This window comes from Styela clava, chromosome 14, assembly GCF_964204865.1.
Source record: "Styela clava chromosome 14, kaStyClav1.hap1.2, whole genome shotgun sequence".
Taxonomy (NCBI): domain Eukaryota; kingdom Metazoa; phylum Chordata; class Ascidiacea; order Stolidobranchia; family Styelidae; genus Styela; species Styela clava.
The window spans coordinates 16,284,508-16,299,491 of NC_135263.1; the positions used below are offsets into that span (position 1 = coordinate 16,284,508).

At 34.6% G+C, this 14,984-nt stretch overlaps 1 protein-coding gene across 2 annotated transcripts; it reads right to left on the bottom strand.

Annotated features, from left to right (window-relative positions):
* Positions 1–482: 482 nt before the first annotated feature.
* Positions 483–12,402, bottom strand: LOC120340751 (TOX high mobility group box family member 4-A-like). Of its 2 annotated transcripts, none has more exons than XM_039409107.2 (13): positions 12,191–12,402; positions 6,042–6,135; positions 5,639–5,697; positions 5,164–5,270; positions 4,524–4,629; positions 3,894–3,974; positions 3,208–3,406; positions 3,036–3,127; positions 2,371–2,727; positions 1,873–2,109; positions 1,559–1,672; positions 1,250–1,389; positions 483–1,125 (listed from the first exon to the last, which is right to left on the bottom strand). In XM_039409107.2, the coding sequence occupies exons 3-13, from the start codon at positions 5,639–5,641 to the stop codon at positions 1,071–1,073; spliced, it is 1,491 nt and encodes a 496-aa protein (XP_039265041.1). In that variant the 5' UTR covers positions 5,642–5,697; positions 6,042–6,135; positions 12,191–12,402; the 3' UTR covers positions 483–1,070. The 2 variants fall into 2 exon arrangements, with proteins under 2 accessions (XP_039265041.1, XP_039265039.2); XM_039409105.2 differs by lacking the exon at positions 12,191–12,402 and adding an exon at positions 7,188–7,970.
* Between the last annotated feature and the right edge of the window lie 2,582 nt (positions 12,403–14,984).

Sequence of the window (14,984 nt, forward strand, 5' to 3'; positions counted from 1 at the left end):
TTACATCAAATTTTCGAGGATATTATTTTGCTATATGATCAGGGTAAGGGAAGCCGAAATAGACAGATTAATCCTACGACGAACCATAGCATCGCGCTGGTAAGTAATAATTCCCAGTACCTGGACTTGTACGATAACAGGAATTGCAACGGATACACACGATCCCCCGCGGGCTAGACCGCCTCGCAATCCTGTCCTATACAATTAGTCGCCAAGGCATTCAAGCGATTTCAGCTCATGGAATGTGTACTTTTGTAGTAGATCACCTAGATTCTGTAGCATTCTCGGCAACATACCGTGGAACATATAATATTAAGTCCAACAAAACTCTTATATGATGATTTCAGGAAATGGGAATTTTCACGAGATCCCACAGTCATCCGCTATACTAGTCGGGAAATCTGGCTGGTAATAATTTGGTTCCCCGTCAGTCTGATTGATTCATTCAGCATTTATGCGCTTCGACCAACAGAAAAAATTAATGTCAGTCTCTATTTCCCTTAATTTTGAAATGCTGGCACCAACAATATCACTGTCCTGATTCAGTATCCGAAATATTGTCTCAATACAGAATCAAACGCAAAATTATCAAGACAACATTGATAAACAATGGAAAGGCACAATAAAAATTGCTAATAAGAGGATTTGGAATATCAAATAATACCAATGGCATACAATTTCAAGTGACGTGACTAAATCGCCAGCATTGGCTTTAACGTTCACAAGTGGTTGGTAACGGTGACATGACATTGTGTATTTAAATTATGTTTCATCTTGATGAATACTCTGTGGCACATATCTTGATCAATATACAAGTATTGTTCAAAAGTGTTTGTATAAATACTTGATCAATAACAAGCAATGTCAAACAAATTGTGTCCATAAAAAGGCAGTGAAAATTCTGTTCTTCTGTCAACGCTATTGTAGAATACATTTTAGGACACTGAATTCACATGATAGTTTTTAACAGCAATAAGTGATGCGACAAAAGATCGGCACTTTGGTAATCCCAGCTCCGTGCTTCGCACCAAAAACTTCAGGCAAGTTTCCAGACATATTTGATTGATGCATCACACCACCGATGTTGTAACTTGTCTTGTGGATACCCAAGCATCAAAAACGTCCCTGAAAAGAATTGAGAACCTTTATATAATCAAAATATTAAAAAAATATATATATTTATATAACCGTACTAATTCCCGTTGCTAAATACCAATAATCATTTCCTAATTTTCAATTTTTTTATTACCTGCAGTGACTGTACACACATTCATTACTGCAATATTCATTATCCCAATATGGACATGAAACAGCTAAATTATTGCAACCTTCTCTGACACAACGCCGAGGTGGGGCATCATCTATGCCAGCTCTTGACAGTCCCTGATCCTGGAATGAATATAAATAGATATATTTTAAATGATATTTCCAAAAATTTTCTATTCACAACAAATTATTGGAAAAGCAGTACCATTCTTTTTAGACACATTTTATGAAACATATATGGTAGATTTGCATTATTTTTTTTCAACAAAACAGAAGAAGTAAACAACCACACCTGCTCAGTTGTAGTTTTATTGATATCCATGGAAGCAATATGTGATTCCGTTTGGAGTAAATTTTGTTGGGGAATTTGCATCAGTGCATTCTCGTCAATTTCATTTTCTTCATTCTAAATTTGTATACAGAAAATAATACAAAGCAGTCTTTTGAGACTAGGTCCCCAAGCCTTTTTATTGAGGAAGAGATCAATTTGAATAAATATGATAAATAAATAAAGCGGTTTTGAATAATATAAAAAATTAAACATTCGAGTTTTTATGATGAAATGAAAATTTCATAAAATTGAAATCACGGTGAATTCGCACAAACCTGTGATATATCTCGTTCATGTACTTGCATTCTTGATTCTGATGTTTCTTGAGCAAGAAGTTGAAGTATAGGGGTATGGTCCTGTGATTTTGACAACATTTGTGACTGTTGGATGTCTTGTTGAGTTTGGATGGATGGACTTGGTGTTCGCACAGGCCGAACAACATCTACCATTTTGATTATTCGTCCTTTCACAGCATCCGGATTTAAATTTGATTGAGCAAAAGTGACACCACCCTGCATGACAACAAAACTTTAATGTAGCAACTAGCAAGCAGTGAAAATTAGAAAAAGTACTAAAAACAATTTTACTCTTCTTAAGGGATTTGTTCTGAGCAATGGCACACATTTTACAGTACATAAGACTCTGAGCAAAGTTGAAGGCAATAGCTAAAACCCAAAATTCGATTGATCAGTCCCTCATAATCCAATGGCAACACTGTATTCTTAAGAAACTAAATCCAACTAAAATGTGTAGTTATTAAATCTTTAACTTACTGATTGAGACGGAACAACTCTTATAATTTGTCCAGGTTTGTTTGGTAGAAATGTGATGGGTGAGTCAGGTTGTTGTGAAACAATATTTCGCAACTGAATAGGTGGTGGTGGGGACGGAGTTGCAGCAGTAATATTCTGTGGTTTGACGACAGGTGAAGTCTGGGGATGCATTACTATATGTTTCGCTGTGGGCTGATTTAACACTGGTGGTGCCATTGTTGGCTGCTGCATCACAGTATTTGTAGAAGTATTTGATACAGAGTTTATGAGATGTATTGTTGACTGTGCTCCATTTTGTCCTGGAACTATAATTTTTGTCAAAATCACTGGTGATGGTGGCCTCATGGATTGAGCTACCTGAAGATACAGAAACAAATATGTGTAGAACAAAAATGATAAACAAGCAGAGACAATGTGAAAGAAAATTTGAAAGCCAGCTTTTACCAGAACCAGTGCAAAGATTAAAGCACAGATTGATTGTTGGGAATGGACAATAAATTCATTAGCTTATTTTGCCACAAAACAAACTGCTATCGGCAATATCAATAATGTCCGCACTCTGAAATGTAAATCTCAATCATATGCCACACATTATAGAACTCATATTGAATATGAATGTTTTTTCAGTAACATATCAAGTAACGGAAATTGGATTATTTGCTCACCTGTTGCTGTCCTCCTGTTGTTGTATTTAACATTACAGTATTATTCATTGAAACTGGATGTAATTTGAGTTCTGGCTCTCCAAGCTGAATATCTGATAAAAAATAGAAACATGTAAATGATTTAACTTAAATATTACAACACTAAAATATGCACATAAAAAGATTTTAATACCTGGATGAGATATACCAGGTGCAAGATGTAAACGTGGGGGAGGAGGAAGATTCTCCTCCGTAGATTCAGTGAGATCAATCACAGATGAACTTGAATTGTTCGAAGAACTTGGACTTGATGTTGTAGCTCGTTGTTCTGCCATTTTATCTCGTAAAACTGAAAGAGGTTGAAGATCTTCTTCTTCTGCGTCAAGATTTCCCTGCAATCACATAGTGGAAATTAGCAAATAATGATTTATTATTTCACAAGATGCCGCTTCAGACGTGTGACGTGTACCTAGATGGAGGTAACTAATTTTATTCGCCTACTTTACATCAAGTTATGTAAAGGGACTGAAACCTACTACGGGCAAGGGGTATATTCACTTGGCTAATACAGACAGTCCCTGAACTTTTAATAGAACTAAAATAAGTAAAATCAGAATAAAATTATGGCCCAATCCTAACCTGATACACACATCGCGGAAGTACCAGAAAATTGTTTCATACAGAATATTAAAAAATATGATTGTAAGTGGCAAATAATCCCTCAATACCAAAGAATCCAGGTATTGACTGTACTTATCCAAATCTAATCTTCATCTGAGAAATAAATATCTTTTTTTAATCTCAAACATGCATATGTTACACAAATGATTAACCAAGAGAAAATATTCATTATTTCTACAAAACAACACAAAATAAAACCTTTGATATCATATTTGCTCGGAATGCAGCTAAATGCTTCAAGTAGTCTCTTTTCGCTGTTTCGGTTTTCTGTTTGTAGACCTAGATAAAAAAAGGTGTAATTTTGTTATAGTATACGTCAAAATAAATCAATCAATAAGCAGATATCTTTTCAACAACCTACTGTCAAAAAGAGAATATATGTACAAAGGGCGTTCCAGAAATGTGTGTACCAATATGGAGGTAACTAATTTTGTTCGCCTGCTCTACATCAAATTGTGTAAAGGCACTGAAACGAATATTAACTTGGCTAACACAGATAGTCCCCGAACTCGTAAGTCGTAATAGAACTAAAATAAGGAAAATCGTAATAAAAAATAATGGCCTAACCCCAACCTGGTACACATACTATGGGAGTACCATACAAGGAACAGAGTTACACTCTAAATTCAGAGAGAATTTATTGTGAAAGCGTGCTTAAAATAGTAAGTAGTGGCAAGATACTGCCTTTTGGTTACATCATATGTCCAATACCGGCCATTACATCACCATGCATTAATAATTGAACATACATACATCATCACATAAAATTAACTGAAACTCAACCATGGGTATTGTATATCATGGAAAATAGCAAGTATAGTATATTACCTGCTTTGCTTCTTCACTCAAACTATCCCACATTGAAGCAACAATTTTAGAAATTTCACCAAATGTTGCAGATGAATTCTCAGCTTTGATAGCAGCTTGAGTATCTCTGTCAAAAATTATTGAGAAGAGTCGTTAAGATATCATTTAGGTAAATTGAAAATGAGAGAATACTGATACGAGTGAGAGCCCTGGCTTTAGTATTATTTTTCCTAGTCTGGATGTATAATTTATTCAACACTGATATGGGTGCAAGCTGTCACACGTTGAGAATAGAAAAAAGCCTAAACAATGATTAAATATTAATTTTTCTTAGTTACATCATTAAAGTTTCGAATTCAATTACGTCACTTACAAATTCTCTAGAATCCCTGTAAATACCATTATCATGAATGGTATCACCAGGCAAGCATGAATTGTCTATGATGGCCATAGTCAAATTATGTTTCCTTGCGTATTAGCAAGTAATGATTTCCAGAGAGTTAATTATTTAAGGGAATAATAGTAAAATACTGGTTCTAAAAGATGTAAAAATAATGCTGAAGATGTATCTATACTAAAAGATAAAAATCTATGCTACAGAAGCCGGCAAGGTTGGCAATATGATATAATTCACAAAGTTTATAACTTAAATTTAATTAACCTAAAGAAAAGGGCATAAGCTGAAACTGGTCGTTGTGGTTCATTTGCTCCCTTTTTCTTCCTTTTTTTCGTAGCTCTTTTCTTGACCTCCGGAGAAACTTTTTTATCCTGAATCCAGAATAATATTAAAAAATAAATAGAAGCTGTGACATGTTATTAAAGGTAATAAAATACTGAATACAACATTATTTGTTTTGAATTAAGCAAAAAATGGACAAAACAAATTGAACAATTGTGAACCAAAAAGAAATTCGAATATCTTATATCAATGGCATGAATAAAATGAAATACAGTCAAACAATCATATCTTTTCACCCATCCACTAACCAAGTGAACCATTATTAATTATTTAAATATTTCAAAAACATGAATGTGAATATGAATAGTTATTTTCAATATGAATGTAGGACAGTGGGCACATTGATAAATGCATAATGTGATACACATTCTGCTGGATAGATAATCAGTGAACTTACCATTATTCTGCTTTGAGTGTTAACTAGAGCTTGATTGTTGTAGGTGTATGGCGAATATCCTAAATGAATGAATTACATTTTTTACGAATACCTATATCAATAACATCTATATCAAATCTACCCTTTAAAGCTATTTATTTATTTTACTGTTTATCTCAAACAAGACATTGAGATAGATTTCAAAACTATAAGTGAACTATGTCTGAATAATTTAATTGAGATGAAATTAAAAATTAAATATTTTTCCACCATGAATGAGGTTTTGAAAACTCAACTGTAACTATGTGTTATTAAATAAATTCATAAATCATAGGTTATACTCAAACTTTATTTAAATTATTAGTAATCTAATTTAAAACAAGCAAAATCTAAAACCAAGCAATCTCATTGACCCACAATTTACCTCTGTTGATATTCCCTGAAGAATTGATAGTTGATCCAAATGTTTGATGATGCACAATATTTGAGTCGTAGTAAGAGGTCAGATTTGTAACATCCTGCAATGCACAATGTTAATGATTTAGGATGCAATACAGAAACAGTGCATAAAATGTTGATAGGAAAACAAATGAGCTATGATTTCTACTATGCTTCGATAAACCACTTATATCATCATGATAATGTAGTAACTATAACTTTGAAGTCAACAGCAACCTGTTATATTTCTCTTTTTGCATCTCAAAATAAAAAAAAAATCAGGCATCCGAACATATTTTACTAAAATAACAGTCATAAAGCCCAGCTTAGTAGTCTGATATCAAAAAAGTTCCAAACTGTAATTATTATAATATTCATTTAATTTTGATAAAGCTACTCCTGCTTACTATGTCAGATCACATTGTGTATATACAAAGGCTATCAGCTACCGAAGGTATACAATTGAAAGCAACAATAACCTAAGGGCAGAAATCGTAAATTAGCGAATGTTCCCAAATTATCACGATGCCATCCTCATTAACGAAACTCTTTTTATATATAACGATTTATTGCGATACCCTCCCTATCCATCTAGTAGCAAGGAGTATATTCAAAAGACGCTAATTTTATTATTTGTTGAGTTTAATTTCTCCAAGCGCTGATTGTACTGACACGAGCGAAACTTCGCCGCACCACGATGTAAATTAATTAAATTTAGTCTTCTCAGAATTTCCGTAAAGGTATATTCAGCCGTTTCATCCATTCCTATACATACGCCATATATACGTAGATACAACAAGATAATAAATATATCGGAAATAGCATGACAAGGCATGATCCTGCGTATGAAAGCATGTACTCTGGTCCGGTATATATAATATCATGTCGCTAAAATGATCTGCTTTTTTAATACGACCAATTTGCTTAATTACTCCCAAATGGATACTGGGATACTGGTATACTATACCTACGGCAATTAATGATACAGTGAATTGTTTTGAAAAATAATAAACTAAAAATAAAAATGCGCACTAAAGTGTTGTAATGAAATATGTTGTTCGCGTTTATGAACACGTGAAAATTCAAGTGGCATTCCCGTAAAAGAAATTGAAAATGTTTTTGACTAATCTACCTGACTGAATTGACCACTGGATTGGGCCGGATAAAGCATAGAAGAGTTGTTCGAGTTGTTATTGCTATTGCAATTTCTGGAATACATTGAATCATGCATCGTCGTACCGGCGTTTATCCACACAGGTTCGACAGAGTTCCGAAATTGTTGTTGGCTACTGATCGGTTGTTGATACGGATTGTGTTGATCATAAACAGAAGTTGGAGATTGCTTCGAGAAAACAACGGAAGTTTGCGATGCATAAGGCTGATATCGTGTTTGGGAAGACTGAAATCCCCGGGCGGGCATTTTGTTAAAGACTTGTTCTTGTTGATAATATGGCTCCGGTGAGAATTGCTGACGCGCCAAATCTGAAGAATTATCTTGTGCGCCTGAAAAAACTTGCGTGGCGAAAGGCGGAGACATCCTTTGATATGGAGGATTCGTCGAACAATAAAGATTTCCATGTTCCGCACCAAGCGGCGTGTCTTCCATCATCATTTGTAACATTTTTACTCTACTGATATCTGGGTTATATAGTAAATCATTAAACGCCTTTCCTTATTAGCAAGAACAAATAGTACCGTAATATAACATAGCAGATACGGTAACTAATATAATGGCAAACGTTGGACAGGCTAATATTGAAAATTTCTCATTCACACTTATTTCTGACGTACTAAATTATCGAAGCTTTCAACTTCACATCAATTCCAAATATTTATTTAAAATATTTGTCGCTAAATAGGCGCATTTTCATAGCTAATCTCTCCATAACTAAAAGATACTTCATGTAAAAAGCTAAGTTTTTCTCCTCTAAAGTGTTAAAAATCTGCATTACGTATAAAAATATTTCTATTCCGGGATTTCGTCGTACTTCGCATCTGAGATTGTTTCGGAGAATGATATTTCAACTGACATCGCGAAGAGGCAACTACGCGACATATGGCACTCTCGAGATAAATTACGCCTATCTTTTCTCTTTTGTCACGGCGGGACTACTCTCTCTTATATTCCTGACATATTAGGTGATGATAACCCTCAAGTGACACGCTTCGAATTTAAAATGTTGTCAAACATCAACCAACATTGAGTAAAGAAGAAAAATAGCAATCGGCCGAAAGTATGTTTATGACATATGGCCTGTTTAAACTATAAACGGAAATTTTATGAGACTAATTTTTTGGAAAATAAACATCATACGTTATCGATACCGCAAAGTGACTCAGTGAAATATTTCAATGTTTGTACAAGTATCAGAAGTCCGAATGGTCAAAAATTTTAAATTTCATAACATTTGACGTTATACACAAATTTCAAGTAAATTGATAAAATATAAAAATATCAAAAGCCACAAATATGTTTAACGATGGTAGGAATTCAATTATTTCAACTAGTCGACCTGTAGCATCGATCGGAATCGTGCGGAAAAATACTCTTCCTAATTTTGTAATTTATCAAAAATTTAAAGCGCGATTGGCCAAAAAGTAGATCTTAATAATATACAATTTATATTCTATAATATGTATTATTTTTCCTGTCCCCTAAATACGGCCAGTTGGAATTTTGGCTGCTTCCATCTAAAGATAAAGTCAATCGACTTCAGCAACAATACAATAAGGATTTGGTATTTCGGCTACAATATCAAAGTTGAGAAAATATGGATCAACTCAGTACTCGCAAATTATTTCTAACAATTATTGCATTTCTGTTTCAAATCACTCGGCGGGTCAGAACAATGGCCAGTGACTGAGATAAAATAAGCACTAAAACCCATTACCAATTAGCTTTGATGGCGTACCATGTTTGACTGCATCTCATTAATATTCGCCGTGATTTGGTTAAAGACTTTTCAAAATGATAAAAGCCGGTGAAGCGAACGCCGTGAAAACCACTTTGAATAGAGATGAGGTTTAATGGCAACATCTGTCGAAAATACAAGCGCTGATACTGTCGGCAACATCCATAAAAAGCAAGCAAATTACGAGAAAAGGTATTGTGCTACGAAATTGGAAAAGTCGTTTGCGGACTTGGCAAAATGGGTTTATCGTTCATTTTTTTGTATAATTTTAAACGAAACCGGTTTAGTTAACTTTGATCCAATTTTAATTTCATTCACTATTATACTTTCTATACATTGAAAGATTATGCGCTAAGTTGTAGGCAATATGGTGTAACGGGGATTTACTGGAACCATTTGAGAAAATATTTAACAGTGAAAATTTGTGGTACAGTACAGTTATTGTATATTTTTACCGACAATCATATGGAAAGAAATGAAATATCATATGCTTTTTGAAGGTAAAGCCACAGTTGTCAAGAGGAAAAATTCAAATTGAATTACGGACAGTGAAGGAGGAGAACCAAATGCCACCAAACCATTTCTTTATTCCGACCTAAACCAATTCACGAACATTCTACGACAATAAAACGACATCTTTCGCACCACCTGCCTCTACCTGAAGCCAAAGAAAACACGTAAAAACGGCAGGTGCATGAACGAAGCGAGGTAAGGAGATAGTGGTCTTATCTATGCTGACGGCGCCGGACTGTCGCACCCGTCCTTTGTAATAAGCCGACGATAAATGCTATAGAAATTGTGTTCACATTATGATACGCTAAAATTCTTCACATTAATGTGGTTTAATAATGAAAACTGTCATAGCATTAAAATGATGGCATACACGAGCGAAAATGTACGAATGAAGTTGACCTTTGGGTATTTTGACAAAATACAAAAATTTAATTGAGTAAAACAAAATCGAAATAAAGGCAACTCGAGTATTCGCTGTTCTTTCTTTATAGTAAAAATATGCAAAAGTCGCAGAATAGTGGATCAGCGGCCATTAATTTTCAAAAATTTATAAGCGATGATTTATTATGTAATTATCAAAAATCAGGCCAAAGTTCTAAACTCAGCAAGCAAAAGCCGGGTGTCCCAGAAAATTAATATTCTCGACACGCGTCGCCTGGAGGTAAACACCACCTGCCGTTTTCCAGGAGGTCGCCATCTAACACAAAAGGGAGCATAATCGGCAATATTTCACGGCGTTAACCGAGTTAGTTTATTTAGTAAGGCGGGGGAGAAAGAAGTATAAAACAAACAGGTCCTCGTATTAAAATGTGTTTAGTTCCGGGGCATACGGCAAAAAGCCATCCCATTTGACCCGTGTTTTAAATTAAATCCGGCCCAGCGTGAGACATAAATAAGTCTATTATTGAAAACGTCATCCGGATATGGACCATTCTTGGTCGGATGTGCGTTTGTGGTGAAATTCCTATTATTCCATTTCCACCATCACATAGCTTCTGAGAAAAGATATCAATTTTTGGTGAAAGCGACCACGCGCCGATAAGAACAAGTTAATCGCCCATCTGTCGCATATAAACTCAATAATAAATACCACAATGGATATTTGGAGAAAAATGAAAATATCGTGGACAAAAAACGAAGGTTTGACATCTAAAACTAAAGATTTAAGCGTTTGAAAAAAAGAATTATTCAATATTTCAATATGTGTCCATTCAGTCAATTCATATTTTGACTACCTGTAAGATTTTGTTATAATACTTTCGTAAGTTGTCGGCTCAATGGCCTAAAAATAATGTTACAATAGATACAAAATATAGGCTTTATCACTGGATACATCCCTTTTTCACTGTCGCCGTCAACAGGAATGTTGTAAAAACAAGTAGCGGTCACTTTTTTTGTTGAGCATATGTTTGTGACAGAAGGAAGAATGATGACGATGGAATGAGCCACCGCTCTAGAATTCATGACAAAAATTGAATTAATATTCTCGTTTTGAGGAAAATCACATTAACGGATGAACGCACTGTAAACAATCCAATATGTCGTCATCAAAGGTCAGAACAGAAGACATGATCTGGTCTGTGACGTGTGTTATTAACCCTCGATTTATATTTGTTTTACTACTGGAAAAAGTGATTTAATTTTTTCACTTGGAAGTAGACGATATCTGAACAGAAGCAACAAACTTGAATCTCCACAGAGGGGCACAAAACAAAAGCTCCATGAATAGAAAATAGAAGTCTGCAGGCAAAATGCAGTAGTGTTTGGACTTTGGAGATGCCATGAATTTTGTTTTAAATTAGAAACTAGCGATTTTGAAAGCTTGTATTTTGGAAATGAATGAGAATCACTATTTTTCTTATCACAATACAGTATTATTATTTTCATGTAAAGAGGTTCCTTTTTTCGAATATGGTAAAAAATGAAATCCATTTGAAATCATGTTTTTATTGAACCTATCTCCTACAAAAAAAAAACGAACAAAAATTCAGCTTATGCAAATGGTGTACATATTTCTAGAACCAATCTAAGTCGGGTGTAAGTTTTAATAAGCAATGTGAATGTTTCAGATGATTACATATGGCATAATTGTTATTCTTTTATATGTAAGAGCCATTGATATATAGTACCTTAACTATTAGAAGTAAATATACTGAGTGTTTAGGGCGTTTAACAAGATTTAGTAACTGGCAAAAATATGTCATCATAATGACATTTCACAATATGAAGATACTGAATTTACAGAAGCGTAAACATTAAAGTATTTTATTTTAAAGATATATTTTCCAAAAGAATTTTTGCATTCACAATTTTAGTCAAGCGGCTGCAGAAAAGTACACAATTTCATATTACAACAAACTACAATCTAAAACATTGATCAGTTGCCATTTCGGTAAGCATTAGGCAAACCTTGGACAAATCCAACATAAGACAATACTTTTGCATCTAAGATGTAAAAATATATAAAAAAAACATTCACTACAACAGAGGTTAGTAAACTTTACTTTACCTAAAATTTTAACATGCAATTAATTTCATAAATAAACTAAACTTTCACACAGGTTTTGGAAAGATTAAGTTCCATTGGTTCTCCCTCGTTTGTGATGATTCGAGTAGTGCCTATCAACATGTTACTTTACTACTACTTAATCATATTTGATGCAAAACTGGCACACTAGATACATTTATATACACAATATATCATACATACCTTGGGAATGAATTGAGCTTCTGAGTCTTCAAAGTTATTCTCAAGCTTCCCACTTAATTTTCTATCCTATTTTGACGCAGATTTCAAATGTCTAAGTTGAGTTGTGTAACATTCCCGCATTCTAAAAGCACTGTTGTTAGTGTTTTTCATAACATATGATACTTCACAAAGAAATAGAGTAACCTAGAAGTAAACGAAAAAGAAAATAGTTACATTTTTGCATCTTTGGATGCCAGAAGCATTGCCACTAATTAACAGAATTTTCCATGCCTACATATCAATCCCAAGTCAAGATAAAAACTGGGTAAATTTTTACCAGATTGAGCAGTCCGTTCACATTTTAATGTTGTGTTTAACACCTTTAATCTGAACAATTAACGTATGGTATGGCGTTCGACAAGCAAGTAGTCTAGCTACCAATATGCAGAAGGCTACCATAGGTCTTAAAGAAAAGGTATATTTGTGTTTCGCATGTAGCCCAATCAATTTATTACAACTGTACAATGTTAATCTCGGGACTAAAATGTTTTTTCCGCAAGTGCTTCCAGTACTGTGGTGGGCGTGACTCAACAATTTTTGCATATATCATTCCTATCATTGCATAGGGTTGTGTACCCAGTCTGCGGACGATTTCATTCAAACCGATATAAAACAAAAACCAATATTTCTAACCCGTTAATTTTTTCACCGTAGGTGCATTGGCATTTATTCTACACGCTGAACTTCGAATTAACTTTCTACGACCACGGGTTAAAGCTATACAAACCACCAAAGTACAACACTCTGAAGACGTATTTGCGACCGAACGACCAGTGTGCGATCACGGATTTCAAGCCTTGAACATCGTTTCTGCTGCGTCAAGACTAGGGCATATGCAGCCATGCGTGAAAAAATGGGCTTCTAATTGCATTTCTGACCGTCATATATTTTAAGAACACGGTTATTTCGAACAAAATTCTTCAAATTATAAACAAAGCACCGCATCACAGCAATCAAACAGACAAAAACACGATGGTCGCAAATTAGTTGACAAAGATATTATTGACGAATTGGAAATGCGCACCCCCCTACTTTGAATGTAGAAACGCGAAACTTTAAAGATGGTTAAAAGAAACACAACTCTACCCACCTGCCAAGTTTCATCTCATTATCTCTTATATTTGTATGGATTTTCAAGCTTTTTTAAAGGAACAATGAGTAGTTGGCGACATGGTAAAATGGTCCCTTTTTTTTGGGTCAGGTTTTCGGTCGTAACTTTTTATTTGTGGCCGCATTTTAGTGCAATTTCGCAGAGCTACGAGGGATAAGTGGACGATAACGCGTGATAAATATCGTCGCGGTTCGTTAATTTTTTCGGCATTAATTCAATCGATGAAGTTGATGGTCGCAGATAGGTCATGGCCGCAAAGTGGGTAAGCCACCCTATGTCACATGAGTACTTCACCCAAAAACTACATCACTACGACTTCACAGTGATGTAATAACTGGATGACGCATGGTCGTCCAAAACCTGCAGGCGATGACCCGAAATCTAGCGAGTTAGATCACACCAAAAAATACATAGTCTCTCTCGTTTCCTTGTCGTAACAATCACGTAATTTCCTCCACGGTTACATTCAAACACTTAGCGTCGCGTCATCCTGTGTAAAGTTATTTAATCTTTTCCACGATAAATTCTAGACAAAAAAAAATAATTAATTGGCTTAAAACAGTTCTAAACTGTGTAATATACAGATATAACCCAGCAGAATGGGAATGTGACTTCACTACCCCAAAACACTGCAAACACATTGGACATTTCGCACTATAGTGCCACCGCGTGTCGGCTTACAATGTTTATTTTTCACATAATGTGACATCTTCTGCATAAAAATTACCACGGTTACGAAAAAGTACAATGCTTTGTGAGCTTAAGACACAGTTCTTTCAACTTTTTATGTAATTTATTTTCTCAAAAATTACTCAAAGTTCTCATTGCGCTTATTATATTATGGGAATTTCAGGAAAAAGACTTTAACCGTTAACTGGATAAGATAAACCGGTTAACCTCAGCCTGACGTAATAAGTTATAATTTTAACTTGTACATCACAATCAACGACTAACACACCAAAGCAATAGACCTTTCACCGACCATCGACTTCCTTGTTCACTTCGTGACATTGGCCAATCAGCAAGATGCTAAAGGGACGTAACAATGCTCCCTTTTCGCATCCGCCCCGACGCTTTTCTCACTCACTCAGAAAGAAAAACAGTCATCATCAACTGCGTACTTGTTGTATGACACTTTTGCAATAAAATCGTGAACAATATATTCTGGCCCAAAACTATTTAAATTTATTATTGTCAAATTTTCATTATCAGCAATATTGGTACTTCAATGATCAATGATATTTCGTATATAAAGGGTCCTCGTCAATACAGTTAGTGATATTCTTTTAAATTAAACGCCTCGAGAGATGAATTTTCGATAAACTAATCATTTTTTGATGAAATTATACTTTATAAAGATTATTTGTTGGCGAGATGTCAGTTGACGGGTAAAACGAATCGTAGAGTTAACTATCCAAGATCAGTTAGCCTTTCCCATCAATAACAATTACTATGGAGCACCACCTCAATACAAATACAGAAAAAACGAAAAAAGTAAGTAACTGTTAGGATTTGGTTGAAACAACTTCTCTTCGATTACTGGACCAATTGCTTTGAACTTTTTAGTGGTTGAAGATGGAATTATTCTCCAGAGGGCTATTACTTTTTTTCAGTTCTAAATTTTGTATGAATTCTATGAAATTT